The 20,332-nt window shown below is 45.4% G+C and overlaps 1 protein-coding gene across 7 annotated transcripts in view; it reads right to left on the minus strand.

The window, feature by feature from the left end:
* The window catches only part of COL6A3 (collagen type VI alpha 3 chain), a 60,859-nt gene that overhangs the window by 27,254 nt on the left and 13,273 nt on the right, over window positions 1-20,332 (minus strand). For 4 of the 7 annotated variants that reach the window (XM_027667844.1, XM_027667843.1, XM_027667842.1 and 1 more), the window contains exons 3-10: window positions 19,620-20,222; window positions 14,978-15,580; window positions 9,766-10,332; window positions 6,449-7,069; window positions 4,749-5,348; window positions 3,574-4,176; window positions 2,561-3,163; window positions 266-612 (exon numbers count right to left, since the gene is read on the minus strand). In XM_027667844.1, the coding sequence (XP_027523645.1) occupies window positions 266-612; window positions 2,561-3,163; window positions 3,574-4,176; window positions 4,749-5,348; window positions 6,449-7,069; window positions 9,766-10,332; window positions 14,978-15,580; window positions 19,620-20,222 (4,547 nt within the window). Of the gene's footprint in view, window positions 1-265; window positions 613-2,560; window positions 3,164-3,573; window positions 4,177-4,748; window positions 5,349-6,448; window positions 7,070-9,765; window positions 10,333-11,642; window positions 12,243-14,977; window positions 15,581-19,619; window positions 20,223-20,332 lie in introns of all 7 variants that reach the window. The other 3 variants (XM_027667848.1, XM_027667845.1, XM_027667847.1) reach the window with 3 other exon arrangements.

Consider the following 20,332-nt stretch of genomic DNA (forward strand, 5'->3'; position numbering starts at 1 on the left):
TTTGCAGCCAAGCAGTGGTCATGGGCACTGGCTGCAGCAATGCTCAATCAACTGTCAGGACAGGGACCCTGACAATGAAGTGAGGGCGCATGAAACAGGCAGGGTTTAGGTGACCAAATTTACGGTGAATAAATTTACTTATTTAACAAATAATTTTTAAAAAATCATTATGAGTTTACAGTCGCCTTTTTTTTTTTTTTAAATACACCAGAAGCCAGCTTCCCTGGCCAACGCCCCCCCCCCAGTGGCCTTGGATTTGACTGACCTTGGTGCTGCCGGAGGGCGAGGATCTGAACTTGCTGAGGTAGGATCTCAGCGTGTCCGCAGTGAGGACGTAGGGCCCGCGGCTGCGCATGTCCCGGAACCGCTCGAACAGCTCGGGCTGGTACTCGGAGAAGTCCAGTCCCTCCACGGGCCCCCCCTGTGCCTGGGCCATGATGGCCACCCTGACGCTGGGTGCCTGGTTGCCAGTGCAGCTGATCCTCTGCATCTGCGTTATCCTGTTCAGCACCGACTCGACCCGCGACTCCAGACCTCTCTGGGAATTGAATATATTTTGGCCGGGCCCGACATCCGTGACATCAAAGCCAAGTATCACATCCAAGTCACAGTCTGAAAGGGAAATGCAGAGAGAGAGAAGAGCATCATTGAGCAGTGTGATGACTGTTTTTCAAGTGATGGCTTTTTTAGTCACTCTTTTAGTCACTAGTGAGGACATTCTGCATCAAGAACTGCCACCACTTGATACACAACCACCTTCTATTTCCTTTCATCATATCAACCTGGAAAAATTTGCCTTTTATTAATTTTAACTTTTTTCTTTTTTTCTTTTTCTTTTCATTGGGAGGAGCTGCCTAAACCAAGTCCAAGAGAAATTTTCATTTTCACCAGGCAGCCAAGACTGCTCCTTTTTTTCCACTGTGTGAAAACCTGTCAGTACTTGCACAGTGTACCTACACGCTTTGCCCGTGCTTGAAGTGACAGTCCTCCAGCCTCAGGGATGCAGAGGGAGGTGACAACCAGGTAACTGATCCCAAATCCCTGAAAGGTGTAGCTAGGATTTATATGAGATAGCTGGGAATTAGAGAAGAAACAGGATCTGAAGATGCTCAGCCCAAGCCAACAAGGTGATGCACAGTCTGCCTTTCTGCTGGAATATTTAGTGGGGGCGTGGAATCACCCTGCAGCCACCAAGCTGCCTGTTGGTCTGGAGCATGGGGAAATCAGGCTGCTGGATGCCTTTCCTCAGGATTTAACATCTTCTTCTCCTACAGAGGCTTCCAAACAGGGAGGTGTTTGAATTCTCTTTGATATTAGCCCCACTGCTGATGCACTTGGGAAGCACTCCTGGTTACCACCAGCAGTGGTTTGCTTTTCCCTGCACTCAGTTTTCATTCTCAGCTGAAGCTGCTGCTCAGCTCAGGGCTGCTGTGACTCTCCAGCTTCTCCAGCGGTTCAGGAGACGCCTCTGCTCAATGCCAGAGGGCTGAGCCATGCTCACTCGTGCTGGGAGTAGGACTGGCTGTAATGTAGTAAGTAAAACCAGCTGCTGGGAGTCAGATCTGACAGCAATACCAGCTCACTTACTCACCGCAATTCCCCTGCGTGGCTTCTGAAGCAGCCGAATCGTGGGATTCCCTCTTAAGGCAATTCTACCTTAATCTACAACCACTCACGCGCTGGCTTTTCCTCCTGTACTTGTTGTGAGATCCAGTGGGCACCCTGGACGGTCTGGCAAGAAAAATTGTTTTCCCCCTCCAGTGCCTAAAGGGCTTATGAGAGAGCTGGAGAAGGACTTTGGGCAAGGGCATGGAGTGACAGGGCAAGGGGGAATGGCTTCCCACTGCCAGAGGGCAGGGTTAGATGGGATATTGGGAAGAAATTCTTCCTGGTGAGGCACTGGCACAGTTTGCCCCATTTCTGGAACTGTTCAAGGCCAGGTTGGATGATGCTTGGAGCAACCTCGTCTACCAGAAGGTATCCTATGACAGGGAGGTTGGAACTATATGAACTTTGGGGTCCCTCCCAACCCAAACCATTTCAGAATTCTGTGATTCTGTGATTTCCAGCACACTCTGTATGCCTGAATGGCCAAGAAGTCCAATTAGCTTGTAATAGACACCAAGGGCAAAACAAGGACCATCACTTTTCATTTTGGCACTAAATAAGTTTGTCTGTTAAAATGATACTGTTATCATGTCCCTACACATCTGGGAGAAAGGTGGTGAGACTCAGTCCAAAGGCAGCTAAATAAAGGACCCCCTCTGAGACAGTGATAGGAGGCCAGTGATTTAGTGCCTGACTGTCACATCTGAAATGAATTTCACCACGATGGCACCTCTGTGGTGATGTTACACCACGTTGCACACACAAACAGGCAGCTCTCGTACCAAAGGTTTGCAGTCCCCCACCACACTCACGAAGGAGGAACGAGCCCATACTGCACCTCAGGCTGTAGGCAAAGCACAGGAGTAGAATGGATAAGTCCAACAAAACACTTTGGATATTTAAAGCCACCCTTGGGAACGACCTCAGCACATTACAAAAGAATTGTGCTTACCTCTTGTCACCTCTGTTACTCCTGGGCACAGTGTCTCCTCCATAGCGGCCTCCAGTGTGACCAGGACCTGCTCATTGAGCTCAGACAGCTCCTGGGCTGTGGATGCTCTGAAGCTCATGGCGCTCTCGCTGGCCAACATGCTGACTTCCTTCAGGTCAATGTTTCTCACGCCCACTGCGAATACCTTTACGCCTTTCTGCGTGATTTCCTGGGAGGCCCTCGGCCCATCATCCGTGGACGTCCCCCCCGTGACGATGAAGGCGATCTGGGGCACCCTCTGGTCGATTCGGCTGCCGGCCTCCTTCACAAAGTGTCTTTCCTGGATGTGCTTGATGGCTGCACCAGTGTTTGCCACTCGCCCGCCTTTGTAGATGACTTTGTTGATCGCATCTAAAATCTGAGGTTTGGTGGAGTAGTCCTTGAGGAAAAACTCGTCGGTGACATCTGAGTTGTACTGGGCCAGTCCTACCTGGATAGAGTCCCCATCCCTATAAATGGCGTCCACCACAGAGTAGACAAACTGAAGAACTTCTTGGAAGTTATCTCTCCCCAGATTGATGGAGCCATCCAGCAAAAACACAATGTCAGCCTGCTTTTTACCTCCTGAAAAAATCACAAAGCAAACACAGTTGTTAACAATTGTTTGCAGCATCTATAATATTTAAATGGCTTAGTGCTTTGTGAAGCATCACTTTGCAAGGTAAAGTTTCTCTCTCCTTTCTACCATTTTAGTTTCATCGACCCTTGGTAGGATTTTACATCCACACAAGAAGAAATATTTTGTATAACACTTCATACAGCATTACTTGTTTTTGTGATAGACACCCTTATCTCCTTTCTAATTTAATTCTATTCTTTCCTACGCTCAGCAAAATGTGTTTCAAAGTGTTCTTTTTATCAATGTGACTAAAGGGATGGGAATCAAAAGGTGTAATCATGGAATCATTTTCACATTGTACAGATACAATCTGTGCTCTGTTAAGAAAAGTCTACAGGAAGAACAGCAGCCTTACCAGGCAAGAATGGTCCAGGTGTTTCTGTCGTAGGTATTGGAAGCTCTTCAAGGATCCTCTGTACCCTCTTTTCTAAAGTTGAGAGTCCTGGGAAGTCCTGTACCACAAGCACACGCTCAGGATCGTTGGTAATGATCTGCAGCTGGTCCCTGTCCACATTCCTGGCTCCAACACCCAGGGGTTTGATGTTTGTTGAGGTGATCACATTAGCAGGCCTGTTCACGTCATCCTGGGACCGGTCTCCGAGGATGACGACGAGGTGCTGGGGCACTCCATCTTCTATCCTGCTCCCCGCAGACTTGATGAAGTAGTTCTTCACCACATAGTCCAGGGCTTTGCCAGCGTTCAGGGGGGAGCCCCCTCTAAGCCTCAGACGGCGGATGGCTTGCAGGACGGCATTTTTGGACTTGTGGGTCTTCAGGTAGAACTCAGGAAAGACATTATTGCTGAACTGCACCACCCCGATTCGCACTTTGTTTGGCCCCACTTCCAGCTGCTGAACAATCCTGCTGATGAAATCCCGAATGTGAGCAAGCCCCTCAGGCCTAACGCTGTCCGAGCTGTCAATGAGGAAGACAATGTCCTTTTCCTCACCAGAAATATCTGCAGGGAAGCAAGAAGAGAGGAAATTACTGGTGTGCCAAGCTTTTGCTGAAGCTTTGCTGGAGGATTTCTGCACTATCTGCTCTCGTGTGAGGTAAAGCCACACAGCTAAAATTTTAGCCAATTTTAGTCATGGTGTTCCAGGGCACCTCTCAAAAAGGGCTTGTGTGCAAGTGGGCATGTGTGTGCTAACAGTCTGTCTGATATTTGAAGCACGCATCACTTAGAGCCTTACCTGTTTTGTTCATTAATGCTCTAATCTGGATTTGTCAATGTTTCCAGCTTTATGTCTGTTTCCTAGAGAGCTGCTAGATGGGAATAGGCAACTGTACACATTGCAGAATTTGAATTGAAAACCAAAATAGGCAACGTATTGACTTGAAAATTGTAAGTTATAATATATTTTAGGTACTTGAATAGAATTTTCACCTATCTGAAAGTTTCCTTCCAAGACTGTACATGTGCTGCACATTTGCTTTTGTCTAAGGAAAACCTCAGCTTAAGGGAAGGCTTTTTGGGCAACATTTACTTGAGTAGCAACTTGGAGACAGCCAGTCCTGACAGCACCTTACCTATGGGGGGTTGCACATCTCCCAGCAGCTGCCTGATTTGGTCCACAGTCAGGGTTTCAATAGGAGTCAGCAGCTTCTGCTCGAGGCTGGGCAGTTCCTGGAAGCTGGAGACTTGGAATACATAATCAGGACTAAGGGAAATCTCTACCATCTCCTCAGTATCCACATTCTTTGCTATCATCATAGGTGCCACCCCCACTTGTTTGACTTGGAGCGACGGATTCTCGAAGTCATCGTCGGACTTGCGGGAGGAGAGGATGATCAAAAACTGAGGGACGCCCTCCTCTATGCGGCTCCCGGAGGGCCGGGTGAAGATGGTCTTTGCCACAAACTCAAGGGCCTCCCCCACGTTCACCTGCTGGCCACCCTTGGGCCGCAGCTGCCTCACAGCGCTCTGCACCTCGTCCTTGGTGGAGTGGGTGTTGAGCAGGAACTCCACGTGGGGATGCTCGCTGAACTGGACCACCGAGATCCTGGTGGTGTCAATGCCCACGTCCAGGTTGTTCACTATCCTCCCGATGAGGTCGCGGATGAGGTAGAACTCCTGGGCGGCGTAGCGGGAGCCGTCCACCATGAACACGACGTCCCTCCTCACACCCGCTGCGGGAGAGAAGGCAGTGGTCAGAAGGTGCACCAGGAATTGCTCATGGAAAGCAGCTAAGCTCGTCATCTACACCACTGCCTTTGGCCATGGGGAGGATGCTCCTTGTCTCATTGCCTGTGATTATCTCCTGGGAGCCCCAGCAGGCAGCTCTGGGTCCAAGGCAGAGACAGGGCCAGTCTGCTAGGCATATCCCTGGGGCAGCAAGAACAGCAACTTCCAGAGCAAAGGAAGCAAGAGGGAGCAGGGGACACTTGGAACAATAACTCCTTGTGGGATGTCTACCCAAGGAAACATATCCTGGTGATAGTCCTTACTCAGGGCAGGTTGCTAGCCAGCCTGGGATGGTTTTACACTCAGAACTACCCCTCTTTCTTTGGGTTTGTCCTCTAGGAAAGTTTCTATCCTATTATTGTCTCAGCTTCTGCCTTTCCAGGATGACTTTTTGATTCCTAATTAAGTATTTTTTGCAGTGGTAATTCAGGTCAGAGCTTGAATTATCACAGTATATCTCACTGACAAATGAGGATAGAGGAAGGTGGTCTGGCTTAGGAACAGACAGAGTAGGATGGTGAACTGCTAAGGGACTGATCTGGGTTACTCTTCATCTCAGGCATACACTGGCTGTATTTCATTACGAGTTGAGACCAGAAATGGAAGATCTGATCCTTTTCCCGTTGCCCACTTCAAATTTCCCTTCCCCTGGTGAATGAGGGTGGCAAATATAAGAAAAATCAGCATGTCTTACATATAGCAGAGAGCTGACCTTGACTTACAGTAGTGTGACAGTGTTCCTGTAGCATCTAAATGATGCAATTTCCATTCCAGAAGGAATAGCATGGATTTAAAATCCATTCACTTTTTGGGTCTTCCATGTGGATATAGTGTGGACCACCTTGAGAGACTGGGCTTAAAGGTGGCTCAGCTTAATTACACAGCTCCAACCAACCCTAAGCAGTGCACCAACAGTGAGACCAAGATTGACTGGGAGTCTTAGCCGCGACCATCTTTGCTTTTCTTGGTTTGTGTTGCAACCATGATGTTACTAAACATCATATTTTGCTGCTGGCTCTCGGTGCAGACACAAACATCTTCTCACCTGGGCTGGGAGATGTAAAAACCAGATCAGGGGCAAGTGACTCTATCTCTTTCTTGGTCAGCCGGATGACTCTGTTCGAGACGACCTGCTGCACCGAATCCAGCTGGCTGAAGTCGGGAACAGAGATAGCAAAATCCGGTAGGAAGGAAATGGTCTGCAGTTCTGTGAGGTCAGCATTTCCAATCCCAATGCCGAAGGGCACCGTCCCACTCGTCTTCAGGACCACTGAGGGCCTCCTCACGTCGTCCTGGGACCGGTCAGCAGTCAGCAGAATCAGGAACTGTGGGACGCCCTCTGCTATCCTGCTGCCACTCGACACCGTGAACACATTCCTGATGAGATAGTCGAGGGCTGCTCCAGTGTTCAGAGGAGATCCTCCCATAACCTTCAGCTCCTGGATGGCACTGATGAGATCTGCTTTGTCCTCGTGGGTGTCGAGCAAGAACTCAGGTTGTATGATGTTGCTGTACTGTACGACAGCGACACGGACCTTGTCACGACCGATGTCCAGGCTTTCAATAACTCTTTGGACAAAGGTCTTCAGTAAAGGGAAACCTCTTCTGACACCATCCGAGCCATCGATTAGAAACACCACATCCTTCTTCTCACCTCTCTCAACTACTGTTTGAGACAAGTAAGGGAAGGGGGGAATAAGTGAGATGCTGTTTTGCAGTGATTAATATTCTCCGCGTACATCGAACCAAAGGAGTACAAAAGCTTGGGGAGGGGAAAGCAAGGTGTCAGGACAAGTGGTTCAGTTCCTTTGCTATTGGATGCAATCCCTGGTGAAGAGGCAGATGGGTGGAAGTTGGTGGAAACCACAGTGCAGTGGATGCCATGCCTTACCCACCGGGTCATAGAATCATAGATTCATAGGAAATAGGATGCAAAGGGACTCTGGGTGCCATCTCCTACCTGAGGCTGGGAGAAGCCATCTGCTCCCAAGGGAGCTGGGAAGTTGATATTTGGCTTTGCAATATGCAGGAGGAATCTGGGGCATCAGGAATATTTTGCTCACAGCAAACTCTGAGTCTCTGGATGAAATGACATATTGCAGGGAGTACTCATGGGGAGATGGTGAATAGAGGGAGAGAAGAGCTTTTCTGAGGCACCACTGGACTCAGACATAAATACTTCTGCACATTTCTTAAAAATAAGAAATTGCTGGAAAGGACATCCAGCTGAAAATGCTGAAATGATCTTCTAAAATGTTAGATACTGGGGGGGGGGAGTTTGTTGTTTGTTTGTTTGGTTTGGGGTCTTTTTGCTTGTTGTTTTTTTTTTTTTACTATTTTCAGGTAGGAAAAAAGAAAAGTTAATTGTGACCAAACATTCTTTTTTAAAACAAAACAAAACAAAACAAAACAAAACAAAAAACCTCCAAGACCATGAATTGTCAAAGATCAGAGAATTATTGATGGATTCTGCAACTGATCAGCAGAACTGCAAAGCTTTGGCTTAACCAAGCAAAAAACATCCCTGGCTCTCAAACACACCAACTGCTGGACAGCATTCCCAAAACATCTTGGCAGGAACATGATCTGTCTCTCTGAAGGAAATCTTAAATATCTGCTTTATGAATGCTAGACATATAAAGAAATAACAAGGGCAGTTGAATTCTTAATGCAGACTTCAGATCAAATTTATTATTTAAGAGGACTGTTGGAAACCTGGTGGATTAATGCATACGACCAGAACATTAATATAGGTGGGAAGAGGGAGCAGACGTTGCCTGGTATGTCCCTATTTCATATGCTTCCTCTAAAATTCAGGAGCAGGAAAAAGTCCTATTAAAAGTGTCTAGGTAGTGGATAAAGAAGAAAAAAGTATGGACACTCTAACGAAGTGTCTCTCTTTTAGCCAAGAATACTAGGAAAAGTGGATGGATGCAGCTATCAGTGAGCTAATAGCACAATTATTAATAGTCCTTGGTGGTCCAAGGGATTCAAAATGATCTTGACATGACACAAATGGTTTGAAAAGGGAGGGTGGAATTCAAGAGCACTAGCTGCACAAGTCTTTGTTGAGGCAGAAGCTGCACAAATATGAGAAGGGTAATGAAACTGCATGGAAAGGGTGGGGTAAGGGATGGCCAGGGGATGCCATTGTTGCACTCTGGTCACTTGGAGCAGACTGATGTTGGAGAGGAAAGGGTGAAAATGCAGAAGAAGATCTACAAGGCCTACCAGGGTAGATTGAATGGGCTGGGTACAGAGCTGGTGACATGAAGACAGAGACAAGACATGCATGGCACTCAAAACACGGGAGTGAGCTGACATCTGTATCCTTCTCGAGTTCAAGGAGATGTAAAAGGCTTAAACTGTGACTAAGGAGGCAGAAGTTTGACATTAAGGGAAAATGTTTAGTGGTATAGATCAAAGGGATTGAAGAGATTGATTATGGAGGCTGGGAAATCTCCACCAGAGGGTTTCCAGAACAGATTAGACCAATGTCAGCTGGTTCTGGACAAGAAGATCCTGTTGGGGGCAAGGGTATGTAGCAGATGGCACTTTGAGGTCCCTTCCAGACCTATTTCTTTTTTATGTTTCTATGATTCTAAGTCCATCTGCTCAGGACTTTTTTTAAGAGATGATGTGGATGTTATTACACTTTTCCTTGTCTCCACGCCCTGTTTGAAGACAAGGTAATGCTCAAATTAGGGCTGCCTCAGGAAATCACACAGCTGTACATTCATAATTTCCAGCACCACAGACTGAATTTATAATTGTGGCAGTGTGATCCTCTTTATGATTCTTTTTTTAATATTCTTCAATTAATCCATCTCATCGACTGAGCTTCAACCATAATAGAGTCAAGAGCATCTAATTTATTGGTGTGTAGGAACAAAATCTAGAAACTGCCATCATATCCTGTAAGAAACAACAGAGCAAGAGCGAATCCAGTGCTCTGCAGTGCTCCTTACGCCCTACCACTCCTCCAGAAAAGGGAGGATGGAAAAAGAAATCAAGACAAGCCTGTACCTGCTTCTTCTAGCCCTTGCCCAGCATTGCACATCAATTACCACACTGTCTCTGAGGCAATGACTCCTTCTTATTTCAGGTTTGTACCCATGTAACAGCACCAACTGCAGCTCTTCCAGCTGAACAAAAGGCCTTTTCCTTACTTATCTTTAAAATTCAATTTGAACATTAATACTTTGCTGGATCAGGGTCTGAGGAGAGGAAAATCTAAGTGCAATAGCAGTTTCTACATAATCGTTTCAAACACCACCAGACCCAAATGCCTCAGTTGCCAATTGAGATGGGGCAGGTAAGTAATTTCTTTCAGCTTCTTGGAAACCCCAGGGCTCCCTATACCTGTTGGCTGAAGCTGGACAGTTTTCAACAGGTTCACTACGTTTGGCTGAAACTCCGAAATCCGAGACAGGGACTCGACGTTCACAATGAATCGAGGGGCGGACACGATCCTTTCCAGCTCTACGAGGTCGGCGTTTTTGGCTTTGATAGCAAAGCTCACAACTCCAGCTTGCTTCAGAACATCTGATGGTTCCTCCACATCATCAGTTGATCTCCCAGCAGCGAGGAGGACCAAAAACTGAGGAACCCCTTCTTCGATCCTGCTTCCAGCTTCCTTGACAAACAGCCTCCTTATAGTTTCATCAAGCGCGGCTCCAATGTTCAGTTGTTTCCCAGTTTTAATCTTCATCCTTTTCACTTTGAGGAGCATATCTTGCTTAGACGTGTATTCGGCAAAGTCAAATTCAACTTGGATGGTGTCACTGAATTGAGCTACTGCCACTCGTGTGGCATCAGCACCCACGTTCAGGTCAGAAATGACTTTGTGTACAAAATCCCGGACGGCAGGAAAGCTACCCAAGAGGTTGGCTGAGCCATCAATCAGGAATAAAATATCTTTCTTGCTTTCTAGAATAAATTCACAAATGAAAAGAGGGGGAAAAGAGATATGAAGGCATTTTTCTCCTTACACATCAACCTAGAAACTTCTCTACGAGTCAGCTGGGTTTCAATCTTCCAATATTCTCATTTACCAAAGTATTCAAAGTCTACAGGATTAAACAGCCCCTTTGACTTATTTATCCGAGGAAGAAAATTAAGCAAGAACACCCTCATCCTAAGATCCAATAAATTCAGGCACCAGACAGACATACCACATATTGTATCACATCAGATCATGTCATAAATTGGCTGATCCAGTGATGTTTAAGGTCTAGCAGTATGTCAATAATACAGGCATGAAGTAAAACAGAAGTGTTGGGGTTTTTTTTTCTGTTTAAAGGCTCAGTAGACAACAAATAGAGATTAGTTCATACACACATACACAAAGCATTTTCTGTACCTTCTCCCATTTGCATCACAAGGAACATCTAAAGCCATAGGTGAGTTATGACTTTCAGAGGAGAAAAAAACTTTTACCTGTTTCCATTTGATGCCCTTTTAATCTCATTGAATACCCAAGATAAACCCAAGCATCTCGTATTTGTGTGTCTTAACATCTTTCATATTAATCTTGATGGTCTTTCCATACTAACCAATCCTGGTTGTTCTTATGTCTTCATAAGCACACAGCCACAATAATGGAATTAGTGAGAAAATACCTGTTTAAAAAGGGTTAAACCTGCCAACAGCTTTTGGGTTTAACGTTGGAGGATAACTTTGAACATAGGGAGTCAAATCCAGCCTCTGTAACAGCCTGGTAACATCGCTTTGACCAAGTGGTTCTGGGAATGGATTTGGCCTCCTCTACCTGTACCTCTGCTCCTCTGTGCTTTTGATGTGACTTTAACCTTTCCACACCAGTCCTTCTGGCCAAAAGCTTGTACTGCCATTGCCTGATTTAGTCCACATAATGCATTTACAGGTTGTGGCACTATTATGGCAACAGAAAGGGAGCACCTGAGGCAGTGACTGGTGGGCATAGACTCACTCGGATCCTCCTTTGGTCCTGACCTACCAAAAAGCATAAAACTGTGCTTTTAAAGCATGCTAGCAGTGACTTGAACAAAATTAAGAGCTGCCAGTGTCAAGCCATGTATTCATAGACTCATAGAATGGTTTAGGTTGGAAGAGACCTTAAAGATCACCTAGTTAAGCACAGCCATAACCACTTTGATGACTCAGGGCTTGGACAGATGCCAAAGGGTACATTGGAAAGAAGAAATTAACTTAAACAAGATTAACTTAATGCAGTCAACATGAAGGAAGGTAGGTATTACCTGTTGGGGCGAGTGGAACCTCTTCCACACCTCCACTAACATATGTTGTTATAGGTTTATTTAATTCCTGGGGTAAAGCTGGCAGACCACTGAAATCATCCATAAAATACACCATTCTTGGATTAAAGGCAATCTGTTCAAGCTCTGCCTTATCCGCACTCCTAACGCCAACAGCAAAAGTCAGCACTCCGGCTCGAGCTAATTCATTGGAAACTTGCAAGAAGGGATCTGCAGACCTCCCTGCCGTCACCAGGACTAGGACCTGTGGCACTTGTTCATTTATTCTGCTCCCACCAGCTTCCGTGAAGTGGTTCGAAAGCACAAAGTTCAGTGCAGAGCCAGTGTTCAGCACCGACCCCCCCTTGGGCCTCAGCTGCCCCATACGTTGAATTATGTCTGATTTGGTTTGGTAGGAGTATAGGGAAAACTCGGTTTGGGGAGTGTCGCTAAATTGCACTAAGCCAACTCGGATTTTGTCACTGCCGACATCAAGGTCGTTAACTAGGGTGGCAACAAAGTCCCGCACAAAGGGGAAGTTGGCATTTCCGACGTTGAGTGATCCATCCAAAAGAAAGATGATATCCCTTTTGGTTACTTGAACTGCAGTAGAGCACAGAAAACAACATGAGACATCACAGAAAACAAAAACGGAAATTTCTTTTCATGTGTGCATGCAGCATACGCCGTACACGCATGTAAACCTTGTTAGGACAGAGAGAGAAGAGCAAGGGTGTGATCAGCACAGAGGTAACGAGGACCTTGATGGAAATGACTGAATGGGGCAGGGAAGGATTCTAACTCGTACTGAAAACTCTTCAGAATGTCGGGTTTATCAACAGCCTCTCCTGTGGCAGATATTTCCAATGGCTGCTACTGCCAGAGCTGTGTGCTCTGGGGCAGATCCTTAACCAGCAGAAAGCAGTTTGATTGACTCTGGTGGAGCAACATCAAATTATACCTACAGACACCTTGCTCATCTGCAAGTCACCACACATAGACCTGGGGCTTCCCAGCAAAGCTTTAAGGAATTATATGGCTTTCTGGCACCAGTGCTAGCACCCCCTTATTGAGCATTCCACAGCGATGCTCCCGTGCATCCCTAGAGGTGGAGAGATATGTCCTGCCCCGCAGTGACTTCCACAGTCCTGCTGTGCAATCAGCAGGGGCTGGCCCGTGGGGCAGAGTTAGGCTCCACCTGCATGGGGAAACACTTCTGCCAAGTAGCTAAACTGGTTGGTGTTTTGGGTATTAAAAATAACTTTTACTAAGGCTCAGAGAAGCCGGTTCAGATGACGCTGCAGTGGTTGCCTGAGGGCACCTGCCTTCCAACCTCTGCATTTAATGTACTTTAATGTTTGCAGTTACAGACATCCATTTGTGGGCTGGCAAAGGAGGAGAAATTTCCCACTTTGGGCAGTAACCAGCCAGTTCTCAGTTTGTTTTTAGGGTTAAATCCTTCCTGGGCTGTATCCATGGCATCTGTGCCCCAGTACACAGATCTACACCCCAAGAAACCACGGGATTATCACCCTGTGCTTTTTTTGCTCTAAACACATCACGTCTAGATCACAGACCAAAATGCCAAAATTTTAAACAAGATCTCATAGAACTGATAATTCCTCTAATTCATCCCTCCTGGATGCCTTCCTCCAAAGAGTTCTTCAAAATTTACTTATGCCCGTTGCTAATTCTGCCCATTATCTTTCTATTTAAAGCGTTTATGACTATATTCATCCATCTCTCCAGCTTGCCTTGTCCCTGTAAGCATGCTGCCCTATATATAAAATATATAAATACTGACATATTGAAAACAAAAGGGGGAAAAAAGGACTGTTTGGAATACAGGAATTGTTTTCAGATTTTACAGATTGTCTTGGTTTCCTGTATTTTTAATTTTTCCCAGAAAAGTGCCATTCAAGGCTCAGGGCGAGACAATATCCAGTTAAAATGGAAGTGCCCAGTGTCAAAATCAGTTTTCTTACTGCTATTAATAATTTAAAGGAGTAGGATCTGATCCCTTGCTTATTATGTATGTGAATAGCTGCGAGTACAGTAGAACAAAAAGACTGGAAAAAAGAGAAGCTGCACAAAAATGAGCTTTAAACAGGGAAATATAGGAACACTTTTAATTTACACTGAAAAATAAAAATGCAAGATTTGGTGTATAGCCATGCAAAACTGTATTAGCAGGAAATACACTCTGAAACAAAGCTTATTAAATGATAAGTCCTGTGATATTCATCTTAATTAAGGACAAGTATTGGTAAACTGATCTCAAAATGTCTGCTCTGTATGTAGATCAGCCATAGGCTTTAATTCTTTATGGGTTCTTTCCAAACATTCCGTTTCTTTTGCACTTGGTTTATAATTTTAAATTACTTTATAAAGTAGAAAAAATATGGACATGGTTCAACAGCCACTAAGCCAATGGGAACCTCACTATTGACCTTACCGGGAGCTGGAAGAAGTCCTGGTTTTTTAATGCCATGAGATAGGAATGCAAGGTGTAAATCTGATCTAGTGCAGCATGGATTCAACCTCAAGCTTCTCTACGGGGAAGAAATCCTGAGAAATTTGGTATAAAATCTCTCTGCACCCAGAACATCTCTTGAAGTGCAGGGGAGACTCCCTCAAAAGACATGACCCTAGCACTTGGATTGCTTCCAAAGTCTACTGGTGTCAATGGTAAGACCAACTAAAAAGAACCCACTGGCTCCACGGGGCTTTGGATCATCTTCTAAACAGACTAAAAAACAACACTGCAACATTCTCGATTACACCTCTTAGGGCTTGAGCTTAGTAAATGATAAGGAAACTGTAAATATGTTCTTAAAGGGTGAGTCTCAGTCCAACAGCATCAGGGTAGCTTTCTCTGGACATCTCCACGAACAAATGGGCTTATGTTCTTCACACTGCAAAGAAACTTCTGTGTTCCTGAGCAAATACCCACCACCAATGATTCTCAAACTGAGGACGAGGTTTTAACATTCCCTGTGTGTCCCATTAATAGGTTACACAAACCCTAAGCGAGGCAAAAGCCTCTGTTGAACAATTTTGGTACCTAACTAGTAAAGCACATCTTCCACATCCAGGCCTTGGTGACAAACATGAAACGGGACAAAAATCTTCAGGAAGGGGTGATAAAGGTGTAACAACAACCGCACTACCAAGTTCACCAACCTGTTCATGCACTTACTAAACAAAGAGACAACATTTAACCATGCTGGAACATGGGTTTGATGCTTTTTTTTCCCCGTTATCTCCACAAGGCATAGAATAAGAGTTGACAAACGTATAAACCATATTTCCTTAATTAGAAAAAGGCAATTAATTACCTGAGGGTGGTTCTTGGACAATCAGTCCTCCTGAGAGTGTCCGGATAGGTGACAGCACCTGAGGTAGAATGGCTTGCATGAACTGAAGGCGGAAGTCCTCTGGGTTGAACACAAAATCTCTCTCATGGGCAATTTCTTGAAGTTCTGCCAGGTCGGCGTTTCTCGAGCCCACAGCAAGGGTCACTATCCGGTTCCTTTTCATCTCTGCTGCCGCTTGGTCAACAGCATCCCTGGACTTACCCCCGGTGATGAGCACCAGCATGGGGAGCACCCCCTCCTCCACCCTGCACCCAGCAGCACCGGTGAAGAAGTTGGTCCTCACGAAGTCCAGTGCTGAGCCAGTGTTGAGTGTCGTGCCACCCATGAGCTTCATCCTCCTCACGTTAGTCATCACATCCTTTCTGGTCTGGTGGGTGTTAAAATAGAACTCTGGCTTCACCGTGTCTGCGTACTGCGCCACCGCCACTTGGATCAGGTCGGGTCCAACCTCCAGCCTCTGGACAATTTTGGCAACGAAATCACGAATTGCGTTAAAGGGGGCAGCCCCCAGAGCAGTTGAGCCATCTATCAGGAAGACTATATCCTTCTTGTTCACTTCAATAACTGCAAGTAACACAGGAACATCACGTTAGCAGAAGTCTTCACCACACTCAGCATCATTTCTATATCAACAGTGCAGCAATGTTTAGAACTTCTTGTTTGCTTGAAGTACTGTTAATCTCGACACCTTTAAAAGGGTCTTGCTTTCAAAACATAATTGCTTTTTAGGTTCTAACAGAGGGCTAATAATAAATCTGAATGTTTCCCATTGCTAAAACACAGAAGAGCTGAAGAGTGGCAAAAATGTTGTTGTTTACACACTTTAATATTATAATGTCTATACATGTCAAAGCAAAGGATGAAAGTCAAACAGTGAAGAGAAATCTTGGCATTTAGCTGGCACGGGAGAAAAAATAAGCAGCTGATGCTCCCTCTATCTGCAGTGAAACCATCTGAATCATGCTTCAGCATCTCAAAAAGATTAGTTCCAAAGACCAATGACACAAGTAAAGAACGGTCTCCATTTAACATACCTGATTTCGGGTCTTCAAATCCTACATTTTATTCCTTATCTAACAAAAACAAGTCAGGATTTTTCTTGGCACAGCTAGCCCAGTCATGGAAGAGCATTCCAGTGCCCTGGCTAAGTTTGAAGGAGGATAACTAGGGAGGAAAAAACCCCTATTGTGCATCATTAGAACCAAAGCATCATCATATTTAATACAGTAGATATATTTTAAGAAAGGTAAATATTAGCAAGACCGATATCATTATGATAACAGCATTCTACATGATCATCACGGGGCCTAATCTTAATACCATCTTTTAGATGACCCCTCTCACATCATCATGTCCCTGATTTCATGCCATTGATGTTAAAGAAGAAACCCTGTGCTGCTTCCAAGTTATGCTGAGCACTATGACTCATTGTGTTATGGACTTGGAGGGGTCCTTAAATCACCTACCCACCTAAGAGCTCCTGAGATGGAGTGAATATTCAAGGAGGCAGGTCCATCACCTCCCAGGCTCACTGCTATGATGAGTACAGAGCCTGGGGGAAGAGGAGACCTGGCATGTTTGGGACCTCACAGCCCTCAGGGCAAGCGGTAGCAAACACTGCCTTGCCCTGCCTGGATGTAGAAGGGCAGCCCCTCAGCCCGTCAGGGCTCCACTGCCTGGAGGCTGTTTACTTTGGATTTCAGCAGAGAACAAAGCTTTGGCTGCAGTCCTCCTTGGCCACACACCAGCTGGCCACGGATAGCAGTGCTCCCAAAGGCTGGTGCCTGTCAGGTTTCTCAGTAGGGGTGAGTGCCTGAGGCTGGGCTACCCCAAGGAGTGATTTAGAGCTGGCAGGACCTCTGTGATTCGGCTGCCCCTCTGCCCTCAGACCTCGAGAGACCTGCCTCCACCAGCAAGCCTGAGCCTTTGCAAAAGCCTCTCCCAGAGTCGTGCTGGAAAGAGTTTCATTAAGGACCAATTATCAAAAAATGAAGTTTAAAATTGCCCACCGTGGTGCTGTCAGGCACAAAGTGATGAGAACAAGCCTGAAGTGATGGTGGTGATGCCCTCCCTGAGCCACAGTCTCATGTGAGTTGTCAGTGAGCTGCATTTGGCTGCCCAGGCTGTCAGAATAGAGCTACTCACAAAGCAATGAGCATTTGTTTCTATGACCCCTTTCCCAGAGCCGTGACTTCCGACATTCATCCCTCCAGCCAGGTTTTTTTCCTCATCAGTTACTCTAAGGAGGAGAAGGTTGAAAACAGGAAACTTTTCAAATTGATAACAAGGGTTGAAATCTCTGCTTTGCATCACCCAGAAGAGAGTCCAAAGCATGTCCTTAGTTTGTCGGCAGCTAGAAACCCAAAAATGGAGACCCTGGAAGCTTTTGACTTTATAGAGAGGTTTGGGGAAAACAACAAAGGGGCTTTAGAAAGATAGGGGAGGCCAGAAAGGAAGAGCTCCCTCCACTACTCATTCCTCTTCCAGGTCTCAAATCCTACACTGTGATTCCTTAGAGGAATGCAAGAACCAAAACCAAAACCCAGAAGAAGAAACAACATATGATGTTAATGTCAGTGGATGCAATTAGAGCAAAAGCCTTTAAGCAAGGCTGTACACATCTCCTAGTGTTTAATCCAAAGCTCTGTAAAGCTGATGGCAAGTCTCCCAAGAATTTCAAAGGATTTGGGATCAAAGCATTGCATCTGTGACTCCAAAAGTTGGGAATGTAAAATGGTGTCAGCATCAAAGCCAGCCCTGTATAGTTCCCTCCTCATTGCCATCTCAGCTACCTTTGGTGAAGCACCTCATCTAATTTAATCATCCAGGTTCCCCCAGTAGTTGAAGGACGGAGGAGAAGAGAGGCAGAAAGTCACTTTGAGATACCCATTCATCCCAGGAGGATGAGTGTACAGCCAGAGAGCTAAAGTGAAGCCAGGTGACTTCAGTATTTCACAGGAACACATGGCACCCCAATGGGTTTGGCACCCCAATGGGTTTGGCACCCCCTTCAGACCGTGGCGTCTCCCAAACCAGTGTTTTACGCTCCAGGCTTCCAAGATGCTGATGCAAACCAAGCAGAGCAGTCAAAATTGATTTCCATGGGTGCTAGAGACAGGAGATTCCCTAAAGCTCCCTTGAAAACAGCAACTCCTCCATTTAGCATATCCATCTCTGTGTAATTGCACAAGCCAACGCTGCTGTAGTACCTCCCACGAATGAGCTGGCATTCTCAGGGAGAAATAGGCAAGTGCAGATGAAACCAAATGTACCCACATTTTTAATCTCGCCATTCAAACTGTTAAAAATCAGAGGGGAGGAAAGAGAGGTTTGCAGGGGTCCTAGTACGCACATTTTTAGCTAGACATGCTGACTTCATCTTACTTAGCTAAATATGGTGCTTGTAGGATGCTACAAGAAAAAGCTCTTTAAGTTCTTTCCTGGAATAATCAAGCCAAGGTCATAAAATGATCTTTTAGGCAAATTCCTCCCTTTGATTTGAGCCATGGGACAGCAATCATGTTTAGACATAGATCAGTGAAGACATCTGGAATGCAGTTTTATATGTCAACATACATCATGAGGAACAGTGTGTACAGAACTCCAGACTGGCAGTGGGATCCCAAAAGTGTTGTTTGCATTAAGTATCCTGTTAATGAAGTGCAGAAACTCCAGCCTGGCCCTTTCCAGGGGCCTCTGAAATATGACATATTGTGTCTTTCATAAAACATCAGTGAATTTAAATTAGTCATAAGCCCAGAAGGTGAGAAACTCGTAATCACCTACTTGCTCAGTAAATCCAGGTATTCTTTATTCTGCTGCACCCAACCTAATGCTAGTCCAGAAATAATGTCAATGGGGCTTAAGGGTGACAAAGTGACCTAAGTGGAACATTGACACCTGCATTTTGATGTCCCTTGGCTTGTGGAAACCTGTAAACTTTCTCAGCTAATGGATCAAAGGGAAATGTATGTTAGCCAGGTAGAGATTTCACTTCAGAAGCACTAAGGGCTGCTTGCCTTTTAACAAAGTTAACAACGCAGGAATTTCACCCTTTTCCCCAGGACAGCCCACAGCTCCCATGAGGTGTGGAATTTTACTGTTTTAGCAAGCTGATAACTTCAATGCTGGTAAACAGGGATCCATTAACATCCCTGTTAGCTTCCCCAGCCACATTTTATTCTCATGACACTTTCAACTGACATACAATGTAAGCTCACATGACGTAAATGTTTCACAGCTGACAGTGCTGCAGTGTTTATTCCCATGGTGTTCAGATACCCCAATAAGGATTATATGAGCCTTTTTATACTCTTTTTTTATATTCTGCTTCTGTCCTTTAAAACACAATTTCATGTGATTTACTGCAGCAAAGCCTCATGGTTTTTGAAAGATAACCCACTGGTCCAATGAGTTTCTGCACATTAGCCACAGGACTATTTGTCTTTCCCATGGTTTGTCCATAACCAGACCAGAGAGATAAATTGAAAAAAAAAAAAAAATCCTTTAGATAATTAAAGAGCTAAATATGTCTGCAAAGTGTGCAAAAGCTCATTCATTCATCGATTCATGGAAATGCAATGGTCTAGAAAGACATACATACCTTCAGTCACAATGGTTGGGGCCGCTAACAAAATGAGTCTTTGGGCCACTCCAACAATGTTGGGCAGTAATAATTCTCGAAGAGCATCAAGGTTACGGATATCCAGGGCAGTATATGCGAAGCTTCCATCAGTAGCAATCTGCTGCAGCTCTGCACTGTCAGCATTCAGGACCCCAATGCTAAACGAAAACACACCAGCTTGCTTCACCGCTAACAAGCCCTCTCGGATATCATCACTAGACTCTCCACCACTTATCAGCACTAAAATCTGAGGCACCGCTTCCTCTATCCTGCTGCCTCCCGCCTGGGTGAAGAGGTTCTCCACCACAAACTCCAGTGCTGCACCGGTGTTCGCTTCCTCGCCACCGCGGAAGCCGAGTGCCTTCACGGCATCCAGAACATCCGCTTTTGTGGAGTAGCTGTTCAAAGCGAACTCGGTTCTGGGTTGATCACTATACTGCACCACCCCAATGTGTATCTGCTGAACTCCAACTCTGAGGCTTTCAATCAAATTTACAAGGAAATCACGTATGGCTTGAAAATTGACACTTCCGATGTTGTTTGATCCATCAATAAGGAAAATAAGGTCAGCAGATTCTTGAGCTTTAAAAAAAAGAAATGCAAAAGGTGAAAGCATTAAAATGGGTGATTACATGCGGTTGTACAGTGTTCTGACATGTTTCTTGGAAAACCAGTAAGAAACACAAAAATGA

Source organism: Corapipo altera, unplaced genomic scaffold, assembly GCF_003945725.1.
Source record: "Corapipo altera isolate COAL_440 unplaced genomic scaffold, ASM394572v1 354, whole genome shotgun sequence".
In the NCBI taxonomy this organism is placed as follows: domain Eukaryota; kingdom Metazoa; phylum Chordata; class Aves; order Passeriformes; family Pipridae; genus Corapipo; species Corapipo altera.